The sequence below is a fragment of the Ictalurus punctatus genome, chromosome 21, assembly GCF_001660625.3.
Source record: "Ictalurus punctatus breed USDA103 chromosome 21, Coco_2.0, whole genome shotgun sequence".
Classification (NCBI taxonomy): Eukaryota; Metazoa; Chordata; class Actinopteri; order Siluriformes; family Ictaluridae; genus Ictalurus; species Ictalurus punctatus.
The window spans coordinates 16,688,099-16,714,501 of record NC_030436.2 but is presented as its reverse complement, the minus strand read 5'-3'; the positions used below and the strand labels follow the sequence as shown (position 1 = coordinate 16,714,501).

The 26,403-nt window shown below is 38.7% G+C and overlaps 1 protein-coding gene across 2 annotated transcripts in view; it reads right to left on the bottom strand.

The window, feature by feature from the left end:
- Positions 1-1,849: 1,849 nt before the first annotated feature.
- si:ch211-236d3.4 (fam107a) overlaps positions 1,850-26,403 on the bottom strand; it is a 40,759-nt gene continuing 16,205 nt past the window's right edge. Inside the window, exons 1-4 of one of the 2 annotated variants that reach the window (XM_017496458.3) lie at positions 22,010-22,269; positions 13,334-13,565; positions 5,496-5,646; positions 1,850-4,716 (exon numbers count right to left, since the gene is read on the bottom strand). In XM_017496458.3, the coding sequence (XP_017351947.1) occupies positions 4,600-4,716; positions 5,496-5,646; positions 13,334-13,565; positions 22,010-22,085 (576 nt within the window). In that variant the 5' untranslated portion in view covers positions 22,086-22,269 and the 3' untranslated portion in view covers positions 1,850-4,599. 2 annotated transcript variants of the gene reach the window in all.

Here is a 26,403-nt window from a genome sequence, read left to right as displayed (position 1 = left end):
CTTGGGTTGGAACCATATGCGATGCATGCAAGGTTGTGCGTTTTCAGCAGGTACAATGCCAAAAAAAAAAAAAAAAAAGCCCTGCATGTTAGAGGAATAGAGGGATTTATAGGTTCTTGGTGGTCTCATAGTCCTCAAGGCAAGGAAGCTTTATTAGGGTGAAACATCTACAAGACTATATTTCCAGTGCCCTAGTACAACATTTGAGATGCTTTTATCTGGAAAAACAGTGACCTTAGTATTGTAAATTTCTACCTGAATTAAGAATAAATGACAGATAATGATTCGTTTTTTTCATTCATCTTCAGCAACCTTTTTATCCTGGTCATCACCATCTATTCCATGATCTGGGTGTGAGAAGGGAATACACCCAGGATGGGACACCAGTCCATTATCACCTAGGGGAAACTTAGAGTAACCAATCCACCTCTCCACTAATGGGGCATGTTTTTGGGAGATGGGAGGAAACTGGAGAACCCAAAGGAAAAACAGGTATGATTAAATCCAAGAAATATCTGGTTAAAGGCAATATCAAGGGCACAGTTTGGCGATTATCTAGCAGTTAGTAAATAATGTAACGCGTAGAACATTTAAGCATTATTTCTTCAGTGTAGATCCCTTCAAAGTTCCAAACATAAACCTTTTCACAAAGTGAAACTCCTGTAACTATACAAAGAACCCTTTACATTTTAAATAAATATATCAAATAAAAAATTCAAAGAGTTTTTTCCATGATATTTATTAGACTTACTAGTTTTGGTTAGGTGTCTCACTTGAATGTACAAAGCATCATAATTCATGCACTTGTGTGCCATTCAATGATTAAAAAAAACAAACAAACAAAAAACTCAACTTGAACTTAAACTTTTTTCTAAGAGTGTGGGTTTCAAACTCCAATTACTGGCCCAAAGCCCTAAAAGATGCTCACATCATCCCAAGGTGGACTTAATCTCTCAACCTTTGAGGTTAACAGCTGAAGGTAACAGCTGACTGTGCCAAGTAGACATATTTCAAATGACCTGAATGTCTGAAAACCATCATAGTCAGGTAGAAAATGGAGCTGTCAGTGAAGCTGTCGGATGAGTCGGACTAAACACCTAGGAGTATCTTTTCCTCTTTAGATCACACACCTGTTCTGTATCTGGAGCTCGATGCGGTTCGGTTACCTGCTCCAGTTCAGGTCCACTACTTCAGCCGTGCCATCATTCAGTTCAGGTTCAGCGGCGTCCCACCTCGAACAATTTCTCCTTTGTTCACCAGAGCACGACAGATCGGATCCTGAAGATTTTTCGGGATTATACAGATTGAAGGTGGATAGAGTGGTTGCATGGACAAAGGGTCTTGTGATTTCGGGGGGTAGTGTTACCTGCGCCTCTAATTAAGAAGTCATCGAGAAGCTGGACAGGAGGCAAAGATGGAGACATTCCATGGAAGAAAAACAGTCCATGGAAGAGCCATTAGGATGAAACTGACCATGATAACCCCTCTACAGGAATCTGGGATGTGCCAGGTGTAACACTCTCGTCGGTGTTTGTTTGCAGTGTGTGCTGAGGCTGCTGCTTGAGATGACTCTTACAAGCCCATTATTCTCTATGGTTTCACTTTGGAGGCTTGTGAAATTCCCCATTCAGGAAGCTGTGATTCTCAAGTCTTGCACTGAGGTCTGGATGCCTGGCAGTGTTTAAAGAGAGTAGTTAAGAGTGCAACTGAACTCGATAGCACATTGTGAAATGGCCGGTTTGACTCAGTGGAATACATTTTGTGTGTATGTTCTTTCAGCTATTACGGGAACAAGTTTTCATTTAAAAAAATAAAAAAAAATTTAAAAAATAAAAATGGAAACAGCCGGTGCTATAGTAATACTTTTAGTTTATTTTATATAAAGTAATAACACTTTTGTCACTATATTACAGGATTGTGTGCTAGTCTATGTGCCTTCATTTGTCGATAACAATCAAAATGTCATTGATTTTGATTATTTAAATGTACTGAAATGGTACAGAACAAAAAATGTCAGTGTATGGTGTTTGATGAACCAATATTTTACAACATAAAAGCATAATAATAATACTCAAAAACATGATTTTAATATTGATTGTTATTTAACAGTAATTTATGTTATTCAAAATGTCTTTAGAACTAGTAAAAGCAATATATATATATATATATATATATATATATATATATATATATATATATATATATATATATATATATATATATATATATATATCCAAATATAATTTCCATTTTTCTTTTCAAAATGATCTCAGCCGTGACTAAAACATCAGGAAAAAAAAGGAATAAAGAAATAAAATCTTTATACTGAATGTTTTCTATATACATAAAAGTTATGGTCAGTTTAATCTAGAGTGCGAATTTGCTTCCTGATTATCCTATTATGTGATTTTAATAGACAGTTCTTGCACTCTCTCGCTCTCTCTCTCTCTCTCTCTCTCTCTCTCACACACACACACACACACACACACACACAAGCCATGCTGTTATGTGATACATCATTAACTTATATGTCACATAATTATGATGAGTACATATAGTGATATAGTGATTGAAATGCAGCAACAGTCAGGCGCTCTGCCCGCATGGTCTGTTCTGTAGTTCTCACAAAGGCACGGAAAAAAGAGCAGACATTTAGGCATCACAACACACCTGTCTTGAAAAAAAAAAATCCTGGGTTAACACCATCACAGACCTGCCAACCTTCACGCATTTTGAGGAGGAGATTCACATTGTAACATCACACGATAGCAGGAAACTACGAGTTATCACTCAGAAATCTGCAAAAACACAAGTCTAAAAACAGCAGACGAGCCAGCCAACATGTGAATCTGTTATGATTGACAGTTGCGATACGTGTTTTGAACACTCCAATATTAACTGACACTCCCTGGAAGCCCTGGCTTCTTTCCAATATTAGTAATGTTTTTGCCTTTTCTCAACCTGACTTTGGAAAATTCTCAAAAACGGCACTTTTTGGTTTTTGGCTGAAAGAGAAAAATGGGCAAAAAAGTTTGTCGGTAAAAAAATATTAAACCTAACATTTCAAAAATAATTTCAACGGTCAATGCTCAGACACATTTAAACAGTTTGAGCAGGAAATCAACAGCCACGCGGAACCATTTCGCAGTTTCTCCGAGGGAAATTAGCCAGTCCCTCTAGGATTTAACATTTCTGCAATCGCAGACATTAACGCGAAATCAAGCAAACTCCGCAATATTCAGAGGAGCTTGCAATTTTTCTAAATAACCGCAGATTTGCAGCAGATTTGCGTTAGACGCATCATGTGACGTCATCACAATCCACATTCAATCAAAGCCCTCTACGATTCACGTGCGTCGAACATGAGTACAGTTAAAAGGTCTTGTTTACCAACAAACATCAGTGGGAAAGACCGTGCCAATTCAAGTAGTTTTTCCGCATAAAAGCACAAAAAAACTCAGCAAGCTGTGTTGCAAATTCTGAAAAAACCCGCAGCAAAATCGAACATTTTGGGTTGCAACAATCACAAAAAAAAATCCCCCCAAAATCCTGTACGGATTGATTAGACAAGAAATCTGGAAAAGCACTATATCAAATACGTTTTTTTTTTTTTTACTGCATTTTTACTCCACCTCCTTTTGCGAGTCGATGCATTACTCCTCTTCCAGGTAGGCAGGTCTGCCATCACTGATTCATTGTGATCTCACAGTAATTAGGATACGGTCCGATTTTAGCAGACACGTGCACAAGCGTGCAGCCTTGTAGATATATTCACATCCGAAGTGAGAAATGTGATTCATTCCATTTATGAACAAAAGTGACTTGTGCTGATTGTTATACATCAGGGAAAAAAAACAAACAAAGAAAAAACACTGGCTGTGTCCGAAATCGCATACTATGACAGTACCTACTGCATTCGATTCAGTACCTACTGCTTGGCCATTGATACAGTATGTACTGATCAGAGTAAGTGGTAAGCATGAATACAATCCGGACGTACTACGCAGCACGGATTCTGACAGCTCTTCCGTGCCAGTTCCACTGCATTATGGGACAGCGCAGTATCCACAGTGTCCAATGGTTCCATACTGAAGCATCAAGGCCGAAGCAGTAGGTCATCTGGGAATTTCTCGCCTACTGTATAGTAGGGTAGTAGGGATATTCGAACGCAGCCATTGTATTTCAGCCATTGATTCCTCAAGTGTCTGGGATGTGCAGTGCACTTGGCAGTTGGGAATCCAATGACATGTAATAATACTGATTGTATACGGTATAAAGATCTGAAGTTAGAAGTTAATAAAAGACGTTCTAGTCCCTCTGCAGAGAAACACAACGTCATTAGAACGTTCATCTCCAACCACCACGTCTGTCTCAGAATAAAAGACTTTCAGAAAATGTCTGAATCCATCAAGACAATCTCAACTCAATTTATGTCCTTTTTTCAGCTTTGGAGCTCTATCTTCTGTCTTCCATGTTGACATTAAGGTTCTGGTGACACAAGTTTTGTCCAGCAGGAACATACATTTGTGTAAGACAGAGAAAGTGAGAAAGACAGAAAGAGTGAGAAAGAAGCACACAGATCTGTTGTGATCTCATTCTCTACACCTCTTTCTCTCCAGTGCTCATGAGCGATGTTCTGCGCAGGTTCTCCTTGACCTTGATGAATTCAGGAGCACTGCGAGAGCACTCCTCCTGACGCTCCTGCTCTTGCTCCAACTAGGAAACACATACAGGTACACTCTTAGAAAATGATAAGTAGAGATTTTTTCTGAGTTGGTTCAAGTTCAGACCTTCTCACACTCTGTTGTATGGTTCTACCAGAAGTCAATCAGTTTCAATTCATTTTGAACGTCGATCAATGCTGTGGCTGTGTTCATTTTTTATTTTTTTTTTATCATGAGTAACTCCCATGCTAGCTAGCCTAGGTAGTTATAACAGCACATGAAGCGTAGACTTTTTTACAGTCTCCTCTGAAAGTATTGGAACAACAAGGCCAATTCTTTTGTTTTTGCAGCACACTGAAGACATTTGGGTTTGAGATCAAAAGATGAATATGAGACGATATGGCTTGCCTTTCTCCCATAGACAGCTCGCTGGTCATCATGTTGGTTTATCCTTTTTAACAACAAATCCCGTCTTCACCAGTGAAACCCAGGGCTCAAACCAAGTGTAGATTTTCAGAGATATTATTGTTTAAAAAAAATCAATCTCACAGGGCACACCTGGTCAACAAGAAAAAATATATATCAGTCACATGTTTTATCCAATGAAAAATGGGCGGATTCAAACAAAAGGTGCCATGTTCAAGTCTCAAACCCAAATGTCTTCCGTGTATAGCAAAATCAAAAGAACCGGCCTTGCCTTTCCAATAGTTTCAGAGGGGACTGTCTATGGTTTGCAAAAAATTATGAATTTTTTCAAGAGGAGAAATCTCTCTTGAGATGGTATAAGAAGACACTTTGAATTTCAGGAGGTGAATTTCACAGGAATTTCACCTCCTCCAGTTGTTTGTGCCTCTTGAGAAGCTCTTGCTCCAGAGGTGAGATCTTCTTCCGAGCCTCCTCCTCTTGCTTTCTCTGTTTGATCATCTGATCTCTCTTCCTTTGCTCCAATACACGCTGGAGCTCTGGTTTATTCTCCGCACCCCTGTGAAAGACAGATACAGAATTACAGAATATCTGGAAAGCCTCAGCTCTTTCAGGAGTGCCTTAATGCTGATGTAACAGCACACTCTACATCACACCCTTTGAGTGAGTGTGCATAATGTATTCCATTTTGCTGTGCTATTACCTCTGGAAGTGATCGATAGATATACATATTAGATAAGTGACCTAGATAAGCTACAGATTGTGCACTACTACTGTACCAGCAGAGCATAATCCCTAGAAGAATGTGCCCTCTATAGCTTTAATTGATTTTTTAGAGGCCAAATTTAAAGGTTTTTTTTTTTTTTTTTTTTTTTTTTTTTTTTTTTACATATATGGCAGAATTAATTTGTTTTTTTTTTGTGCATATAATGCACCATGACGCATATTTTTATTATAAAAAGTAGTCTAATCTAGAGACTAGACTACACAGCTATCTTATTTTAACAGAGGAAATTGGCTAGCTAAGTCTGGCAGGTAGTTAATTAGCTAATTATCATGAAAGTAGCTCATGAAACAAGGCTGAAATTCATCAAACAAGTAGTCTAATCTACAGCAATTAAATACAACTTTAACGCAAATATATTTGTGCATGAAATGTCTTGCCACAGAGCTTATTTTTTTTTAAAATAGTCAAATAAGTAGTCAAATCTAAGCTAACTAGCTTACTAAGTTACTAATAATGCTAGACAATTCATGTGAAAAAATAACTACACCCTATGGAAATTGTTGGCTTTTTTGACATAGGTGGACAATCAATCATTTGATCCTCTTTGAAACAGCACCTATTAATAAAGGTGATGCACTCTATCAAATGATATATAAAACCGACATTTTGAAGCAATTTACACAATTGAAATTAACAACAACAACAACAACAAAAAACATCAGTCACATGGAAAAAGTAAGTACACCCCAACATTTATCACACCTTAAAATCCATAAAATTAGAATCAGGTGTTCAAGATTGGGTGCCAGTGATTAGAACCTGCTTAGGGAGTGCAGGTAGAACTGGTCTTACATCATTCCACTGTAAGTAAAATCATCACAAACGGCACAGATTTCCAGAGATGGAAAGCCATAGAAATCCTTTTTTTCCCTCTTATTTTTTTTAAATGCAATAATGTTTCTCTTTGTTGCATTGTTTGATACAAAAGACATAAATATAAAGACATAAATATACATATATAAATGTTTCTAAATCATTTAGATAGACATCAAAATGGTAGGCATTTGAGTGTCAGAAATATATCTCACATTGTCCCACACAAACTTACTACATATCCCACATTTGGTCCGTTTGCATCTGGTCACCCTACTCCGATGGGCACTTTGAAGGGAGAGTAATTGAGCTAGTCATGCTGCAAGATTGCTTCAAACTGAATCTCCAATAAAAATGACTTAAAAATTGAGAATTATTTTTGAGCAGCACACCTTTTAGCTCTCCAAAGCTCTCACAGTGGATGGTAAAGTGAAATAACTATTGCTAAAAATAGAACAGAGACTTGACTTGGACTCCACCTCAGAGACTTGAGACTTGACTTGGACCTCAGGGACTTCTGAACATGTCTGCAGATTTCAAACTGGTGGTGTCAAAGTGCATGCTTCTACAATCAGAAAAAAATTGCAGAAATTTGACCTGCGTGGGAGGCGTGCCAGGAAAAAACCGTTGCATGATTACAGTTTGCCAATGAGCATATAGGAAAAAGACCAGGCCTTTTGAAATAACGTGCTCTGGACAGACGAATCAAAGATAGAGTTGCTTGGCCACAGAAACAGCAGACATGTTTTGGTGCAGACCAAAGACAGCTTTAAAGGAGAAGCACCTCATACCAACTGTGAAGCACGGTGGTGGAAATGTTATGGTTTAACACAGGAACTGGACAGCTTGCATTCAGTGATTCAACTATGAATTCTGCATTATATCAAAGAGTGCTTGGAGATAATGTGAGGCCATCTGTCTGAAAGTTGAAGTTGAACTGAAAGTGGACCTTTTCACAGGATAATGATCCTAAGCACATGAGCAAATCCACCAAGGAATGGCTCAGAAAGAAGAAATGGAGGGTTATGGAATGGCCTAGTCAAAGCCTGGATTTGAATCCTATTGAAATGTTGTAGGGGGATTTGAAACGGGCAGTACATGCCAGAAAACCCTCAAACATCTTGCAACTGAAAGAATATTGATGGAAGAGTGGTCAAAAATTCCAGCAAGCCTGGTGGACAATTATACAAAACTTACTAAAAAATACTAGCTTCTGAGGGTGTACTTACTTTGAAAAAGCTAGTTTTCCTTGTGGTATTGTTCAAATATATCAACTTCATTAATAGGCGCTGTTTCAAAGAGGATCAAATGTTTGCTTGTCCAAATATGTCTAAAAAGCCATCAATTTCCAAATGACTGTATAAGCTAGTATCAGTTACTTTTGTTACATTTAAAGCAATGAAATATCACTTTTACACAGATATTTACATTTGAAAATATGTAATCCAATCTAGAGGTTTATATAGCTAGCTTATTTTAGCAGAGAAAAATTACTAGCTAATGTTTGTAGCCAGCTACCTTAGCTAATATAAGTAATGCTGGACAATACACACACAAGCTAGCATTAGTTACTCTCATAGGTTTTAAAATAAAACTGAATAAACATGACATTTCTTGCCACAACCTTAAAAATGGTTTTGTTCAAGGAAAATGGGGTACACCTTAGCATTTTCAGTATATCTACCATTTTTGTTTTATATCTACCGCTCTTTTTCCTGCAGAATCAGTCAGCTCCATTAATAGCTTTATATGTATGTATATATGTTTATATATATATATATATATATATATATATGTGTGTGTATATATATATATATATATATATATATATATATATATATATATATATATATATATATATATATATATATATGTATACGTATGTATATATATATATATATTTGCTTGCATTCACTTAGTAGACACTATCTTAACTTTTTTATTTTTTATTATATATATATATATATATATATATACACACACACATATATATATATATATATATATATATATATATATATATATATATATATAAAATAAAAAATAACAAGGTTAAGATAGTGTCTACTAAGTGAATACAAGCAAATATAACAGAGTATCTAGTGCTGCTGAAGAGAAATGATTAGCCTTTTATTATTTCTCCAATAGATGGCACTCAAGTTATATTCTATGAAGGTTGAGTGTTGAAGACATCAGCAAACATAGATTTATAAGAAAGATTAAGGTGCAAGTTTACTTGATAATGAGTCTTTATTGGTCACATATACAGTAGAGCACAGTGAAATTGTTTTCGTTGCATACCCCCAGCCTTTTAGGAAGGTGGGGTCAGAGCACGGGGTCAGCCATGATACAGCACCCCTGGAACAGAGAGGGTTAAGGGCCTTACCCAAGGGCCCAACAGTGGCAGTTTGGCAGTGTTGGGGCTTGAACCCCCAACCTTCTGATCAGTAACCCAGAGCCTTAACCACTAAGCCACCACAGAATTCAAAATAAATTAAAAACATTTCAATTGAGGATTTTTAGGATGGGACTGCCCTGTCTATACCTAAATCAGATTGAAATTACTTAGTGTCTTTTACTTTTATAATCTGTGAGATTAGTGATGGTTTCCATAACAACTCTGATCTCAGTCAAAACCAGATGTTTAGATGGTTAGGGATCTGTTGAACACATAAGCGGACACAGACACACTCCCTCGCTGACTGCTAATTAAATTAGGTGTGAGCCTGTTTCCTCCTCAGGGAGAAGGCTTTCGCGTGCTTAGTAGTGGAAAAGCAGTTTGCGTGTTGTAATTAGCATCCCTCCTAATTTATATAGTGTCCGTCAGGCGAAGGAGACATGGAAACAGCAACAACAAACAAACAGAGCTGCGAGTAATGAGGCAAGTTAGACATGCAGCCGCCTCCAGAGATGCCTCCCTGAGACCCCGAGCACGGACTTGTGCTCACACAGACACCTCGATGGTACATTAATTCAAAAAGTGTAGGCAGAATGAAGGTGGAAAGACGATCATATTGTAGGAAACAGCAATATTTTCCTCAGATATCTTGCTAAATTTTTAGAAAAAGACTTCGCTTGACCGGAATTACACTGCAATAACGCTTAGAACTGACTGTTAATCAATCTCTCATAGGCTGGCTCTGCCACATTGAGAAAGACTAGCATTGTTGCAACTTGTAAACTCCAATCAATCAGAAGATTTTGACTTCCAAAATGGTGACTAGGATAAGTTTAGGTTGTTCATAAGAAATCTTTCTGTAAACATGATTAATAATGTCCCTCATTCAGCATAGTTTTCTATAACTGGTGAGTTTGATGCTAGCTATAGAGAAGGATGCTAGTTAGCAGGCAGCAGAAAGCATGATTGATTGATCTTTCACAGTTTACTGCAGACTATCTGTGTGTTTTCTAGCATCATGTCCACTTTTCAAAACATGTTGACGTATTTTCAAATCAAGTTACAGTATTCGCAGTTGAGGTCATAAGTTTACACACCCCTTGCAGAATCTGTAAAATGTTAATTATTATTATTTTTTAAATAAGAGAGATCATACAAATTGCATTTTGTTGTTTATTTAGTTCTGCCCTGAATTCACTATTTCACATAACAGATGTTTACATATAGTCCAGAAGACACAGTAATGACTGAATTTACACAAATGAACCAGTTCAAAAGTTTACACGCTTGATTCTTAATACTGTGTGTCGTTACCTGGATGATCCATGACTGTTTTTTTGTTTTGTGATAGTTGTTAAACTGCCCATTGTTCTTTAAAAAAAGAAATCCTGCACATTATTTGCTTTTCCAGCATCTTCTGCATATTTGAGCCCTTTCCAACAGCGGCTGTATGATGTTGAGATCCATCTTTTCACACTGAGGACGACTGAGGGACTCGTACACGACTATTACAAAAGGTGCAAGCGTTCACTGATTCACAAGAAGGCGACACGATACATTAAGAGCCGGGGCGTGTAAACTTTTTGAACAGAATGATCGGTGTAAATTTAAAAAAGTTATTATTTTGTCTTCTGGGAAACATGTTAATATCTTACATAGCTTCTGAAGAGCAGTACTAAATGGAAAAAAAAAAAGATTGTTAAACAAAATAATCTTTCAACTCAAACCTTATCTATGTGGGACCATTTTGATGCCCGTCCCAGTTATCATGAATGATACAAATTACACTATTCCCAAAGCAAGTAAAATGAGTAGAAATAAAAGGCGACACTTTGTTGACAAAGTGAGCTCTACCCTGTCTCCGTCTTCTGCATTCCCTCGTTCATTGTCACTGTTTTTGTCTTCTGTCTCCATACGCTCTAAAGACCCAGGCCACATAAAAGCTTATCTTCAGAGGGTTCAAAAGGAGAGATGGGCACCGTTTAGTAGTGACCCAATTCTTCTGCCACTTAAGCTAAAAGACTATATCCTGTTGCTGTTATCTCCTGCTTTCTTTTCCCATCCCTGTGGAGTGCCCTCACTGTGCTGTCTTAAGTCTTCCAGGGCCAAAATGACTTCAGGTGCCAGAAGTCCAACCAGATACCTGCCTAATGGCAATGGTGGCTCAGTGCCAGCTTAGTTTTATGTGTCCTCACCTCTCGCAGCATGGACATGGACGATATACACACACCTACACAGAGTACCATCCCAACTCAAAGTCCCATTCACGCCTGTCACACTGACAAAAGAGTAAAGAAGAGAATCTTTTTGTAAACTTTCCACTCTTTTGCGGTGCATCAAAATCTATCCTTTAAATTGTGCCTCAGGAATGCAAATAAGACCCAAGAGACTTCGGTAGCCGAGTGCTGTTCCAGAGACACTACATAAGCATCGTTTTAGATAACAGCTTCCGACCCAAATGCAATAATACAAAACAGTGGGAAAGTACGAGCTGAACAGAGCCACTGTGCTTGCTCTTGTCTGGATGACTGGAACTCTTTTAAAATGCTGCTTAAAGTGTCCGAGAGGGACAGAATGGCAGGATAAAGGTGCCTATGTTGGCTAGTTCGGAGGCGCTTTAGTTGTCCTTGTCTCCGCACAGAGAATGACTGTGTTGTGAATGTGCTAACGCTTGGAAGGGGGTAGGCGTTGTAGCGTGTGGTTCCCAGGCAACTGTGAAACTCGTGTCAAGAACGCTTATTCACAGAAATAGAAAAAAAACCCCCAGCTTTTCCTAGGGTCTCAGAATTCCTCATGCAGCCTTGTGCCTTTTTTTTTTTGCTTCGTATGACGTCGTTTCATTTACAAAACTTCTAAGATTCGTCAAACTTCAACGTGACAGCATAAAATGTAAATATAAACATCTGTGTATCTTGTTCTTTGGTGGGAATTTAGCCATAGCTTATTGAGCAGTGTAAGTTCTGAGTAAGTTCATTCCTTTGGGAAGCTGTAGTGAAATATGTAGCAACATGTCCCCTGGGTCGGTGGGTGTTGCTGTTGTATATACAGCTGTTAGGAGGAGCAGGACTGTTTCTACAAGGCTCCCCTACTGAGCTGTTCGGATGTTTTATCAGCTGCGTATCATGTCTTCATTTTGGTATCACTTAGTCACCATCTTTCAACCGGTACTGAAGTCCTACAGAGCATATTGCTGTCTTTACACTCTTAATAAATGCTAGGTTATTTTTCTGGGTTGAGACTTTAGGGTCATTTAATTGGGTTATTTTCTCAGTCTTGGGTAGTTTTCACCATTGACTCAGCAGGCTGAACGAGATCCACATTAGGGGAGGGAGGGAGGGAGATGGCTGGAAAGCTGCTTCTTGATATACACCCTGATGGAGTACATCACGTCAAGCCATTTCAGATTAGCCTTGATCATGGAGAATCTCCATTCTTTCTCCCACCATGATTTTCCCTTTCTAAAAGGGTCTCTTGCACACTGAAAAAATCTGCTGCCTACATTGATTCAGTCTTTGCGTTCTGTCATGTAATGAGGTTTTGGATGGATGCAATCGCAGTTAAGAGCTATATAGAAGAGCATATAATCCAGAGGGGTAAGGCAAAAACAACAACAAAGACAGATAGCGGTCAGTCGAGCAGGTAAACAGGCTAGAGCGGGTAAGGCAGAAATCAAGGTCAAGGGTAAAGCAGAATCATAACCGGAATAACAACACAATAGAAAGGCTTGGCAATCACCAGAAACTATATTGACTGAGCATATTACTTCACATAGACATAGTGACTGAACAGTCTCTTATATAGTGTGGCGTGATTGTGAATGTGATTGGGAACAGGCGTGTGTGATTAGTCTTCAGGAGAAGATGATGTGCCTGTGTGTTAATCTGGGATTTGTAGTTGTCATCTGCCATGTTTGTGGTATTCTGGAAAATGGAGTCACTAGTGACCACATGGACCACCCGACTCTTATATAAAACATCTCAATAATTAAATATAAATATCCATTAAAGTGAATGAGGTTTTCATTACTTGCACTGTTCAGGTAAAGGTGTCAGGTGTTCAAATACGCAGAGTTTCAAAGTAATCTATTCATATTTTATTAAAAAAAAAGCCAAATCTGTATTAATATAATGTAAAATATGAGTATTAATCGGCATACATTCACAAATTCCCTATGGATTGTTTATATAAGATTTAAGGAGTGTATTATTTAGACACCCTTACTAGTTGTGAGTAAACGAGTCCTCATACCGTTTGTGGTTCATAAGCAGCTCTCGGTGAAGCTCCTGGTGGCTTTTAGAAGCTTTCACTGGATTAATCAGCTTTTTGGGCTTGATGAGATCCTCGTCCCCTTGTGCATAATCAGGATGAGGGGCGTAGCTGGCCACAGGGAGGATATTCCTGCGTGGGCATCGCAGTGGGTCATCGTATGTTATTTCAGGCTGATGAGGCTGTTCCCATTGGATGTCTGCATATGCTGAGGCTGGACAGCAAGAGAGAGAGAGAGAGAGAGAGAGAGAGAGAGAGAGAGAGAGACTTAATTACATGATGCAATAACATAACTCAAGCCATTTATGCTAAAAAAAAAAAAAGGCTGATGGATTAAATTTTAATTTGAAATCTTAAAAAGACAGCGATTCGAAAATGAGCATGTGAGCTCTAACCTATAAGTTCATGCTTGATATACTGTACATGTTATAGTAATGTGCTGTGCTGCTTGGGAGAGGTACTGAAAGACAGTTCAAATTGATAATCATCTTTAGTTACTGTATAGTGATCAATCAGTGCCTTTATATGCAGTGCTTAGTCAGTTTGCATCAAACGCTGGCACGTTCTTCCTTTTAGTGTGGTTTGATTAGGCAGATGACAACACAGCAATCGGAAACTCGAGTATGGTTCAATTACAGTGAGAAAGGTTCAGACCCACCACACAATGTGAATCCAAACATTGTGCATTTTGGTTTGCTGTGTTTTTCTTCTTCTTCTTTGTTTCTTTTGTAGATGCTAGCTACTAAACTGAGCCCAAGGAATAGAGCTGTAGCGTTGCAGAAACGCCATGTGTTCTTGATATTTGGACTCGCAAAAAGACAAAAATAAATAAATAAATAAATAAATATGAGCTGGATGTGATAAACAAAACCTTTTAAACTAGTTATTTATATCATTTCAAAATAATTTATTGAGCACCAGCTTCATGTTCCCCATGATCTCATTATCCATGTACACTTGGCAACGTGTTACTTTGTGTTGCTGTATTTCTGACCAATGAATGACGGAGATTTATGACTGTTTTCAGGACACAGCGAACGCTTTTTCGTTTGTTTGTTTTCTGCAAACAGACTAATAGTTGTGAAATATGAGTACAAATATTACTAAGTACACTATGTGTATTTGAAAACTAACCCTACCCCAATCCCAACCTTTACCTTTGTAACTTTTCATTTTTTATGAATTGGCAAGTGTAAGACCAGGATTACTAAATACCGATTACTAATTACCGTTGTGGTACTCCTAGCATTTCTATGAGAATAAAAGACATTCATTTAAAGATATTAATTTAAGTTAATTTAAAGATCTTTTCATTTTAGATCTTGCTACATAGACGGGGGGTGGTGGTGGTGGTGGGGGTTGGGGTTCAAACACACTGGTTCTGGCCTAAGGCATTTCTATAGACATAACTATAGAGTGTGAGTAATTCCATATGAGAAAGATTGAGAGAAAAACAAGATCTTTCCAGAAGTAGCAGGTTTTTACATTTTAGCCTTTTTTTTTGTTTGGCTGTTTATGTTTCTTTGGATTCTGGAGGAAATTCCTGAGATCCATTTCCTGTCTGCTGAACCCAACAATTTACACATTCAAACAAGAACAGCAGGGCTCTAACATGTCGCCGCAGTACCTGTTATTACAGACCGATGTGTTGTATTTAAGATAATAACACAAGAGCCATGTGGTTTAAGTTGAGAGCTTAAGAACTCATTTAGATGTGAGACTACCACTTGTGCTTACTGGTGATTTGTGCTTACCAAGTCTGGTCTCAGTCTCTGACGCCACGCCCGCGACTCTCACAGCCTCGCGGAGCGTCTGGTACCTTTTGTACACTTATCTGGTCACAAGCTTCAGAATCCTTACCTGGTCCTTGCCCTGTTATAACTTAACCACAACCACCCAGTCTATCCACACTGTGTTATTATATCATGTTATACGCTCTAGGATCAATTTTCACTATCAAAAGGGTCAAAAAGTGTCCTTAAGGCACTTAACAAGACAAGATTATACTAACAAAGTATGTGAAAGCAATCGATTTCCATCACATTTAGCATATTCCTGCTCTGCACTCAGTATTTTCCAGAATAGGTTCTGGATCCACCACAACTCCTGGATATTGAAATTGGATAAGGTTTTACAGATAATAAATGAATGTATAAAAATATATCCCGGTCCTCATTTGCTGCACTAGATAAAGTTACGTATCTGAATGGTTCCATTTCAACCACAGGCGTACTCATTGATTCAGCTCGACTTAAGGATAATTCATTTAACGAGAGCCCTACAGGCCGCAGAGCACCACAGACTCCTTCAGTCCGCAATGGAAGGAAGATATTAAAGGTGAATTGATCCTTAGCCGAGTGACAGTGGAAAAAGATCGGGTGTCATATGCTCTGAGGCCAGATCTGAACAATGGCAAGGGTTTTGAGGAGGAACCAGAGACGATCTGCGCTATTCAATATTAAAACCAGAGCACAATGGATTCTGCAGAAGGGGCACTTCTAAATCAAAGCGCGGGATGATGATGGACGTCTCATAAATGCTGTATCCGGTAAAGGCTTGTACTAAATCCTTGCAGTGTTATCAGTGTTATTCGAGTTTGGTTAGTATATTAGACGCTTATAGCAGCATTCGTAAATTGTTCGTGGCCTGAGGACTCAGCAAGAGCTGTGGTCATGCGAGGTCTTGTTTTGTTCCAGTTAACCACTTGCTGTGCATTCCTGAGGACAGCATGTAAGCCATAGTTGCTGACTTTACAAATTGGATAACCACAGTAGGACAAAGCTAAACTACTAACAATGTAATCATACATAATCAGAAAAATGTGTTATCTAATACAGATATCTGTCCTAATCCACAAATAGCTAGCACCAACACTCCTGATTATCTTAATAACAGCTCACTATGTATAAGGACCTAAACAATCTATTCAAACACAGAGTGATAGATTTCATCCTTTCACCTCAGGTGTAGTCAGTTAGTGAAGATATGTTTGGTGTCCTGTGTTAGCTTCTTTAGTTTTACACTGGAAAAACAAGGCTAAGGTAGCTAACAAGTATGGAAAGCCTATAGCTAACATGTCATGCCGTCAAATGTACATATGTCTAATACTCAAGCCGGAAGTACAATTTTTTTCAGCCATAACATTAAAACCACTGACAGGTGAAGTGAATAACATTGATTATCTCACCACAATGGCACCTGTCAAGGCATGGGATATATTAGGCAGCGAGTGAACAGTTAGTTCTCAAAGTTGATGTGCATCACAGCGTGTGTCGTGTATGGGGCTGCGTAGCCGGAGACCAGTCAGAGTGCCCATGCTGACCCCTGTGCACCATCAAAAGCACCTACAATGGGCACATGAGCATCAGAACTGGACTATGGAGCAATGGAAGAAGGTGACCAGGTCTGATGAATCATATTTTCTTTTTTAACATGTCGACAGACAGGAGCATGTGCGTTGCTTTCCTGGGGAAGAGATGGTGCCAGGATGCACTATTGGAGGAAGGTAAGCCGGCGGGTGCAGTGTGATGCTCTGGGCAATGTTCTGCTGGGAAACCCTGGATCCTAGCATTCACATGGATGTTACATTGACACGTACAGTACCCTTTACCTAATCACTGTTACAGACCAAGTACATTTCTTCATGGCAACGCTATTCCCTAATGGCAATGGCCTCTTTCAGCAGGATAATGCACACCCTACCACACTGCAAAAAGTGAATGAATGGTTTGAGACACAATATTAAGCAGGTGGTTTTAATGTTGTGGCTGATCAGGGTGTGTGTCTCTTGCTTGCATTAATGTCCTGAGGAAAATAAAAGTGATTCAATGTTGAAAACCACATAAGTAAGTAATAAGAATTGAAACTCTAACATCTCAACACAGTTTGAGCTGACCGTGATGACGGGTTGAAGTAGTTAGCAACATTAACCTTTGGAACTCCAGTGAAAGACTACAGAAGCAAACTTTGGACTGCAATCCAAAGTAGTCTGTGACTACATTGAAGATAAACTTGTCTAATTGACTACATTTTGTTCATGGTCTTTTTAATTAATTTATTTCCAGAACGTTATGCAAATGCCATTTTTAGCCAAACTATTACCAAATTAATCACTATGCTGATCTTCCAAGAGCAGGAAAAGATCACCCAGCATGCCAGAGTCGACTCTTTCTGTAAAACACGTGGAATAATATCTATCTATTTGTCCAGATGGAGTCATACTTACAGTATTAGGGCTAATGTCACTGACAGGAAGCCGTCCCTTGTAACCTTCCCTTAAAAGAGCTTGGTCATTTCCTTTTTATTAAAGGTCATGGCTAATGACGGTGTGGTTTTTCATGAACGTACTTCTTCTAATGTGGACCCTGTGGTAATGGAAAGAGTTGTTGTGGTGTGTGTGTGTGTGTGTGTGTGTGTGTGTGTGTGTGTGTGTGTGTGTATGTGGCCATATTTTTTACCTCAATGGTCCCCATAATGATGGGAATATGCAACAGTTTTGCCCTTGTGGGGACATTTGGCTGGTCCTCATGAGGAAATTTGCTTTTTGTATAAAAACTACTGGTTTTATTTGAGTGCCTACTGAGTTACTGAGGTTGAGTCTAGGTGTAGGTGTAGACATTTAGCTACAGTAGCATGCAAGTCAGTTGAAATACCTGACAAAATACTTAATTTGGAGTCAGTGTGTGTCACGAGGACACGAATGGAGCATCGTATTTCTCCGCTGAGTTCAATGCTTGTAGAAAGAGTTGCTGAGGGTATGTGTGTGAGAAAAGCAGCATGTAAGCCAGCATGAAAGATGGAGTTATGGAAATAAAAAGGAAGAGGAACAGAATGGAGTCACAGGATCTCCCAGCATATCGACTGCGCTTTCGTGGCAGGATCTGTCTCCTCATTGATTAGATATCTATGTCATGCAGGGCAGAGGCGGTGAGTTTTCTGCATCTGTTCTGAAAGTTAATATCCTTCCATTTTATGGCCGTAATGCATTTAGCTGCCTCCCTCAAGACCTTAGGAGTCAGTTAACGTGTCCAGTAAAGGAAGTCTGCTTCCACGAGTCTGCTTTCAGGAACAGACGAACGTTAATTCAATTCCACATCTGTGTGACTATGAAACACAGGTATGACTCTGAAAGCTAGACCTACTGCAGACCTGTGTCTCTGAAAAAATGTCTGTCTGAATATGAGTCATGTGTTATTCAGGGGTAAAAAAAAAGCTATCCGTAGGCGCAGACAGATTTCTCAGGGTTAAACTTGTTCTGCCCTTTTACTGTCACTTACTGCGAGCGCTGTTCATGCTGTGAGAGGTGATTAAGTATTATTTAGCACAGAGTTGTATCACTGCTGTTTGACACAAGGGGGTTCTTTAAAGACTTTCCGAGCACTTTATCTCCACCTACGATTGTACACAAACTGGGCTGCTGGCAACTGGCTGTTGTCATGGGGATGCCCAGAATTCATCCTCCCAAGGGAGGGGGATGATGAGGTAGGGAAGTGCGTATGTGTGTGTGTGTGTGTGTGTGTGTGTGTGTGTGTGTGTGTGTGTGTGTGTGTGTGTGTTGGAGTGCAGCAAAAAGTAATGGGGGTGGGGGTAGGGGACGGTAGCTTATTTCCCATAATCCACTCCAAATACTGACCTTTGGCCAAGCACAGAACTGGAAATGACCATTATAAAAGATCTGAGCAAGACAACACCATCCACAGCTATTTTTTTTAAATAAACAAACAAACAAACAAATAAATAAATAAAAAGCAAAAAATGCTGTTTTAAAAAAGTTTTTAAACTGGCTGACAGAAGTATGTCGTCAACTTATATAATAATTTTATAACATAATATAAGTTCTCTCACATAATAGACTGAGATGGATAATGCCATGTTATAAAATGAGTAGTTTCGGTTCTAACCTCTGATTGGCTGAGCCTCTTTGTAAAATACTCAGTACACACACACACACACACACACACACACACACACACACACACACACACACACACCACACGCACACACACCTCTGATTGCATCACAGTAACTGAATAATTCTGTATTAAACCGAAAAAATCATTATACTTAAGACATTATTCTCTCCACAGAATACTCTAATCTTTGCCTCTTATGTTGCGTAGCAACCAAAACTTCTTGTTAACAAACTGCATTGCACGGAGGAAGAATTGTTTACTGCGATTATTATTATTAATAAATTAAATGATTTATTCAACACTCGATTTTAGAGATGTTTCTATCTCTGATTACGTGCCTGCTTTCTGCCGAGCCTAAGAACACCCTTACCCGTGATAAAATCACTGTCACTCACACTGTCTCGTGGCTTACTGCTTTATTCTAACACTATTAAGATGCATTTGGGCAATTATACAATATTCAGTACTATTCAATCTAACATATTATTACCATGGGTACTTTGCTACCAAGTACCCCTCTGTTCCATTTAAAAGAAGGCAGCATTTTTTATTTTTATTTTTGGAACGTTTGCGTTCCTATAAAGAAGCCCAATCCACTGGAAAGCTAGCATAACAACATCTTTCTTCTAAGGTTCCTTATATTGGACAAATTTAAAGAAGCATTGGATAGAAAGTCAAAAACACGTCAAGTGACTAGCAACTAGCAACCATTTTAAACAATATGCTAACATTTTATTATTGCTGAGGATTAATAGATATTCTACACACTATCAATCTGTGCTATTCATTTGAAGGGTCAAGTTGATTTACGTTAAAGTTTAGTAGCTGACTACTGAATTGTCCCCTTTCTGTTCACTTTGCGCTCACCACTTTCTAAATCTCGATGTTTAGTAGATCATTTACAGATTATCAGCTCATCCCTAGCGTGAGCGATATTTCACAATCCGTTTCTGTGGACACTATTGACTGATTTTATGACATGATGTTGAAGTAAGGAAAATAATCAATGGTGTGGTGTGAGCGGGTCCAACGTAACGCAGAGATACTCACTCGGAAGTTGCTCATTTTCCTACAACAAATCCTGGAGTGTTTTTTTTTTTTGCCTCGGAAACCACAGAATATTTTTTTAATTTTATTGGAACTTCAACAAAACTAGTACGTTTCTGTTGTCAATTACTTTCTAGCAGCTATAAACAGTCAGTCCATCACCAGCATCTTGTTTTGATCTTATTAACTTCAAGAAAGACAGAACTAACAACAACACACATACACACACACACACACACACACAAACAGACTGTCACGTTCCCAAAAACTCCTCCAACCTGAGGATGTTCCCGTGTTGGAAAAAAGTTTCCGTGTTGGACTTCTTTTCCGTGACTGTTTCAAAGCACTGACCCTGGAGACTCCTTCCAATAAATGTGAAATGAACATCTCCTCACAGAAAACGCCATTTTATCAACAATCCCACACACATTTCGAATTCGTTTATGTGGCGTGTCCACCACACAACTCCGTATGTCATTAGATCAAGTGCATTCATATAAATAAGAATCAAGAATTCAACAGTGTTGTGGTCTAAAGATACATATTACAAATAATATGATATGCTGTTGACAATCAGTTGATAGACTGCTTAATGACAGTCTATAGATGTATAGAAGTTTGACCAAATGACCAAGTACAAGCAAGTAAATCAGTTCAACCAATAAAAGTGGTTGATTATTTATTTATAAATTGAAACGGTGATAAAATATGTAGGCATTTAGGAAATTTCCCATTATGAAATTTTAAATCCTAAAACACAAAAATCCTAAAACACAACCCGTGCGCAGACAGGCGTACGGGTTGTGTTATTGTAAGGCGTGTTAGCACTGAGAGCCCTTCCAGATAGCTGTGCAAATAGGCTCAGTGCAGTTTATTAGGGCCACCCATTGCATGATAAAGCGGGCTACGTGGACCTTGTGCTTCTTCTACAAAAGCAAACAGAAGAATTACACTTTAATAAACTGTTGTGCTAAAAAAAATAATCTCTCCATGTTAATGTATACACATCTTCTCATCTCTCATGCATTTTGTGCGAATCATGTAGTTTGTGTGTAATAGCTCCGGGAAGGCATGCGTGACCCCTGTAAACCTTTCTGTGATGTTTTCACATGGATTTTAATGATTAACTGTTCCCTCATGGACTCGCCGAGGGTTGTAGTGACACAGTGGCCCAGAATCTCCACGGCAGCAAAATCCAAAAGCTAATATTTGCCTCATAAAGCATTTCATCTTAAACGCATTCTCATCATGTTTGTTGTGTTCTGTTATACTCTTAAGACCGTTTGATCGACGGGAATCCAGCATCCTGTGCTTGTTGTCAGTCTCATTTCCTGCTTGCGCCCATGGGGAAATGATCATTAGTGCAAGTGAATGCTGCATAAATGTTCAGACTTCTGAGAACAATCAGTGAAGAAGTTTGAATGAATGATTGAATGAACAAGTGCTTATGATCCTAATATACATACGTATGTTCATAAATGACCCGTAAGTATTTCTATAATCCACAGTGATTTAAGAGCAATCTGCTTTAATTGGCTTTGCTGGAGTTGTGCATGAAGTCCTCTCACATTGACAGACCCAACAACTCAGTAAACATCAGCATACGCTTTTATACCTCAGACACATAATTGCAAATTTGCCATCCTTTTAGTATAATTGTATGATAGTGAAGCTGTTATTTTCCAGTAGATTGTCTTACCTGATTTGACCAGCACATCTCTGGGTCTGCTGGGCGGACTGTCGGGATACCCACCAGCTCCTAATCTCTGATCCATCCTTATGATTCTGTTTTCTGCGTGAGTGTGTGGGTGTGCATGTGTGTGTGTGTGTGTGGGGTGCTCAGAGAGCCTACATGTCTGCGTATGAGTGCGTATGTGGGCGTGCACAGGCCATTTCTCCTGCGCTGCTCACACACTCGTGCCTCTCTTCGGTTTCGTCTCAGATGTAAACAGTCACATGACTCTCTGGGCATTCCACAGCCAGGGCCCTCCCTCTCCTTTTTTTACTCACACAGCAAAACACTCTCTCACTCCCCCCCGACTCTTGCTTTCTCGCTCTCGAGTCTTTAATTTTCAGCCTCCTTTCTCGGTAGGGGTCTGATACAGAAAGGGATTATGGGAGGATTAAAACTCTCTCCCTGACTTTCTCCATGAGATCTCATCAGCAGTTGAGCATCAGGATTCCGTTGTTACACACACACACACACACACACACACACACACACACACACACACACACACACACACACACACACACACACACTCATAAACACTTGCACATGGCTGTAGAAGTTATGCAAGATTCAGGAATTTTTGGAAAAAGCTTCAAATGCATGATGTGAACCTATAAACATGCTTTTACGCTTAAATATCAATTGCCATAACTTACTCAGTATGAAAAGCTACATAGGTTAATTTTATGAGACGGGCAGTGTTGTCTCCTCGTATCATTTGTATGAACTGTCCAACAACATTGCTGATAATAATTTCGTTGATAAATAATTTATGATATAATTATTTAGGACTTAATTGTAATGTGCCTCCTGGACAAAGCGCAAAAATTGTCACAGTTGTTCTGAGTTGTTACATCATAACATCCATGAGCCAATCATGTTCTAGTATGCAAATGTGTTCTGTTGTTCTGAGTATCGGAATATTGATTCTGGAATTTGGAGTTCTTGATAGGCATGCTACTCTCGCTTCTTATTTATTTCTTTATTTATTCATTCTTTTTTTTTTTTTTTTTTTTTACTCATAATGCATTATTTAGTATTAACTAGTATGTATTAACTATAAATAATACGATTTCTGGTGGAATGCGATTAGCTAAGGACTTCATAACACTGTGGTGAAACGAAACCATATTAAACTTATGCAGGGATACGTACAGTCTGGATATATAAATATTTAAAGTCCAGTTATTAGTTTTAAAGTATATTAATCAGTAATATTTGCAGCGTGTTTTTGTACTTACAGTATGCAGCTATTTATGAAAGCCAGGCAATTCTCTGAAACTTGTGTGCAAAGAGGCTGTGATAGCAGAGAATTATGATTCAGTGGGCCCAACGTATACCGCATTGCAAAGCCATTATTGTTCTGGAAGAAACAGAAGCACGGACTTACCCATGCCATTCACATCCTTTCCGCTTTTCACACTCTGCTGCTCAATGTTATATGCCTTCTGTTGGTGTGAAAGAGAGAGAGAGGAGGGGGGGTGCAGCAGACTCTGGTCAAATCACACTCTTTAAAAAGTTCTAGCATATAACTTGTATATAACTTTCAAAGAATTTTTTTCATGTGCCAATATTGAACTGTCCATCTCACACAGTAACTGTCAAACATTTTTCAGCTCTTTACAATATTATCATTATATTTAAACAAACATTTACCCTCGTGGTTCGTATGTATGAGACAGTCTTTACCTCCGGGGCACAAATTCCACCACAAATTGCTGCCTAGATATTGTAAGAAATTCTCCCTCTTAGGGCATGTTGTAGTTCCAAGTGGTGTTTGCTCTTGTTAATTGAACATGTGCTTTTGTTTATAGTTTCCTTTGTTTTTGGTTCTAGTCCAATATGTGGTTTGTTATCCTAACGTGAGAACTTGTTCTGTGTTTATTCCTTAATAATTTTGTCTAGATTCTGTGTTTCATTGCAAAGTCTTAGCATGCTTTTTAGTTCAAAGCTCTGTTTAAGTCTAAGCTGTGTTTTCCCTTGCTTCATTGTTTCATGTTCCTTGGCTTTGACTCTCACTTTTTCTTCTGTTTATGATTATGAAGTATTATACGTTGATGTTTTTTTGAATTACCCACAATAACAACATATGATCATTTTACACAATTATATCCTGCCTGCTCTCACAGCACGGTTCATCTAAGCACACTTCCTCCCAAATGTCATATGGACCATGATAACAATATTGTATGTTAAATATCATGCTATATTGTGTAACTGATGATCAGTATATACCCACGTTGATCTCCAGTTTCACATATCTCTTATCCATAACCACAGGCTTTATATAAAAATCCCAGCTGTTACATTAGGAGTTAATGGTCCTCTCTTATGCTACAATTCAATTAACTGTTACATAATACCTCCATAATAGGATCTCACTGCCCTTCCACAGTGCTCTGTCATTGTGCAAGACTTTAATCCTCAATTTGTAATGAAAAGATTACATGACATCAAGGCATTACATGACGTTATGGCTCTGTTAGAAGGTTCCCTGTAGAACAGTAAATTGTTCAGCTAGTAAGTGATGAATCTGTGTAGTCACAAATCATAGAACCCAAAGTGGAGATGGCATTTTATTAAAGAGGCTCTCAGATTACCCATTTCACCAATAAAGCCTCAGTGTGGTGCTCCCTGAGCGGATACTGATTTTCAGTGACCTGAAACGTGTAGAAGTTATGAAACATGATGTTACTGCCAGAACACAAGAGCGATTCTGAAAAACTGGTTTGTAAACCTTAGAGCAACAGTACACCGTGCATGTTGTTAGGCCACACTTTATTCCACAATGTTGTTGAATGCTTGATTCTGATTGGTCGGAAGGTGCTGGTTAATTTTCTATAACTTTCAGTAGTGTCCTCGTTGCACTATGTTATAATGTGTAGGGTAACAACTTACACAGGGAGTATAGTGGACACCGGTGGAGTCTCCAGTGTAAGAACTTTGTAACAGTCAGAGGAAAATCTGTAACTTTAAGTCTTCCTACACAGGAATTTGTGAAAGTGAGAGAATGACGTTGGGTTTGTAGCTGCTCTAGCATAAGTGATAACAGGAACTAACTTACTGCATAGACATTAAATGTAACTATAAACAGATAATGTTCTTTAATAAATAAACCATTCTTTGCACCAGTGAATTGCTGTAGAATAAGAGGAAAACACTTTGGGATGTTCTGTTATTAGAAAATAATCTTCCGGGGTAACAGGAACTCTGCTTTTTGTTGGGCCACATCACACACCAGCATCAATTGTTATTTTGTGTTTTATTCCTTATATAGCAAAGTCAATAGGACGGATTCATTGAAGGTCTATTAGTAGTAAGACAAGCTGACTGCATTTGTAGTACAATTTTGAATCATCATCTACTAAATGAAATTTCTGGGCATATCTGTAAGCAAGTACGTGACATGCTAATAGGCTGGAATGAAGCTGCACTTCATTTGGGTTACTGTGCATGCATTTTTCATTATCAGTTACATGCTAACGTTTACATCCCTCCTGATTGCTGCTTGGAGGATAGAGAAGAGGTTGGTGGCAGTTATAAAAGCAAAGGGTATTCACCAAAATAATACTCAAATCGTCATCTCTGGACCATAATGTAACTGTAACCTTAATAGCTTTTTTGTTGTTGTTTTTTTTCCTTTTCTTTAAATATATTGATTTTAGAGCTCCATGAGTGGAAAAGCTGCCTCAGACTGAGGTTTGGCCTTGAATTCCAACAAACAAAGCATGCAAAGCATGTTCTTCTCCTTCTCTAAACACCCCCTACCTCTTTCTTTCTCACACATTCTTGCTATATAAATCTCAAGGCCTCAGGGCCTTAGCTGGAGCCTGGAACACACTCCTTTAGATAGCCAGCATGAATGGATATTGTTGGTGCTGCTTAGCAGTTGCTATGGGAGACCTGCTCATGCTTGATGTCTCTGCTACACAAGGCAGCTACTGTCTTGTATTACTTCCTTTACTCCCTGTAAAGTACGGTTAGAAGTTTGGGGTGTGGCGTATCAGGACACTGCTATGCTTACCACGTTGTAATATTTGAATGAAAGCATCCTAGCAAGTAATAGAACTGTGTGCTTGAACTGAATTTGGAATGAAAACACCAATATTATATTACATGTAGGCCTTGAAGGAGTTCCATGAGATGGTGAAAGGGTGGCAGGGTGTTTTGGCAAGATGAGGGAAATCTGGTTGATGTGTGATTTTCTCAGGTTTTGTTATGCTGTAGTCGTATGTAGTTGTCAGCACGTTTCTGCTTTTCTTACTTAAATGGCACACTTATATAGTGCTTTTATCCAAAGTGCTTTACACTGTGTCTCATTCACCCATTCACACACACACTCACACACCAGTGGTAGCAGA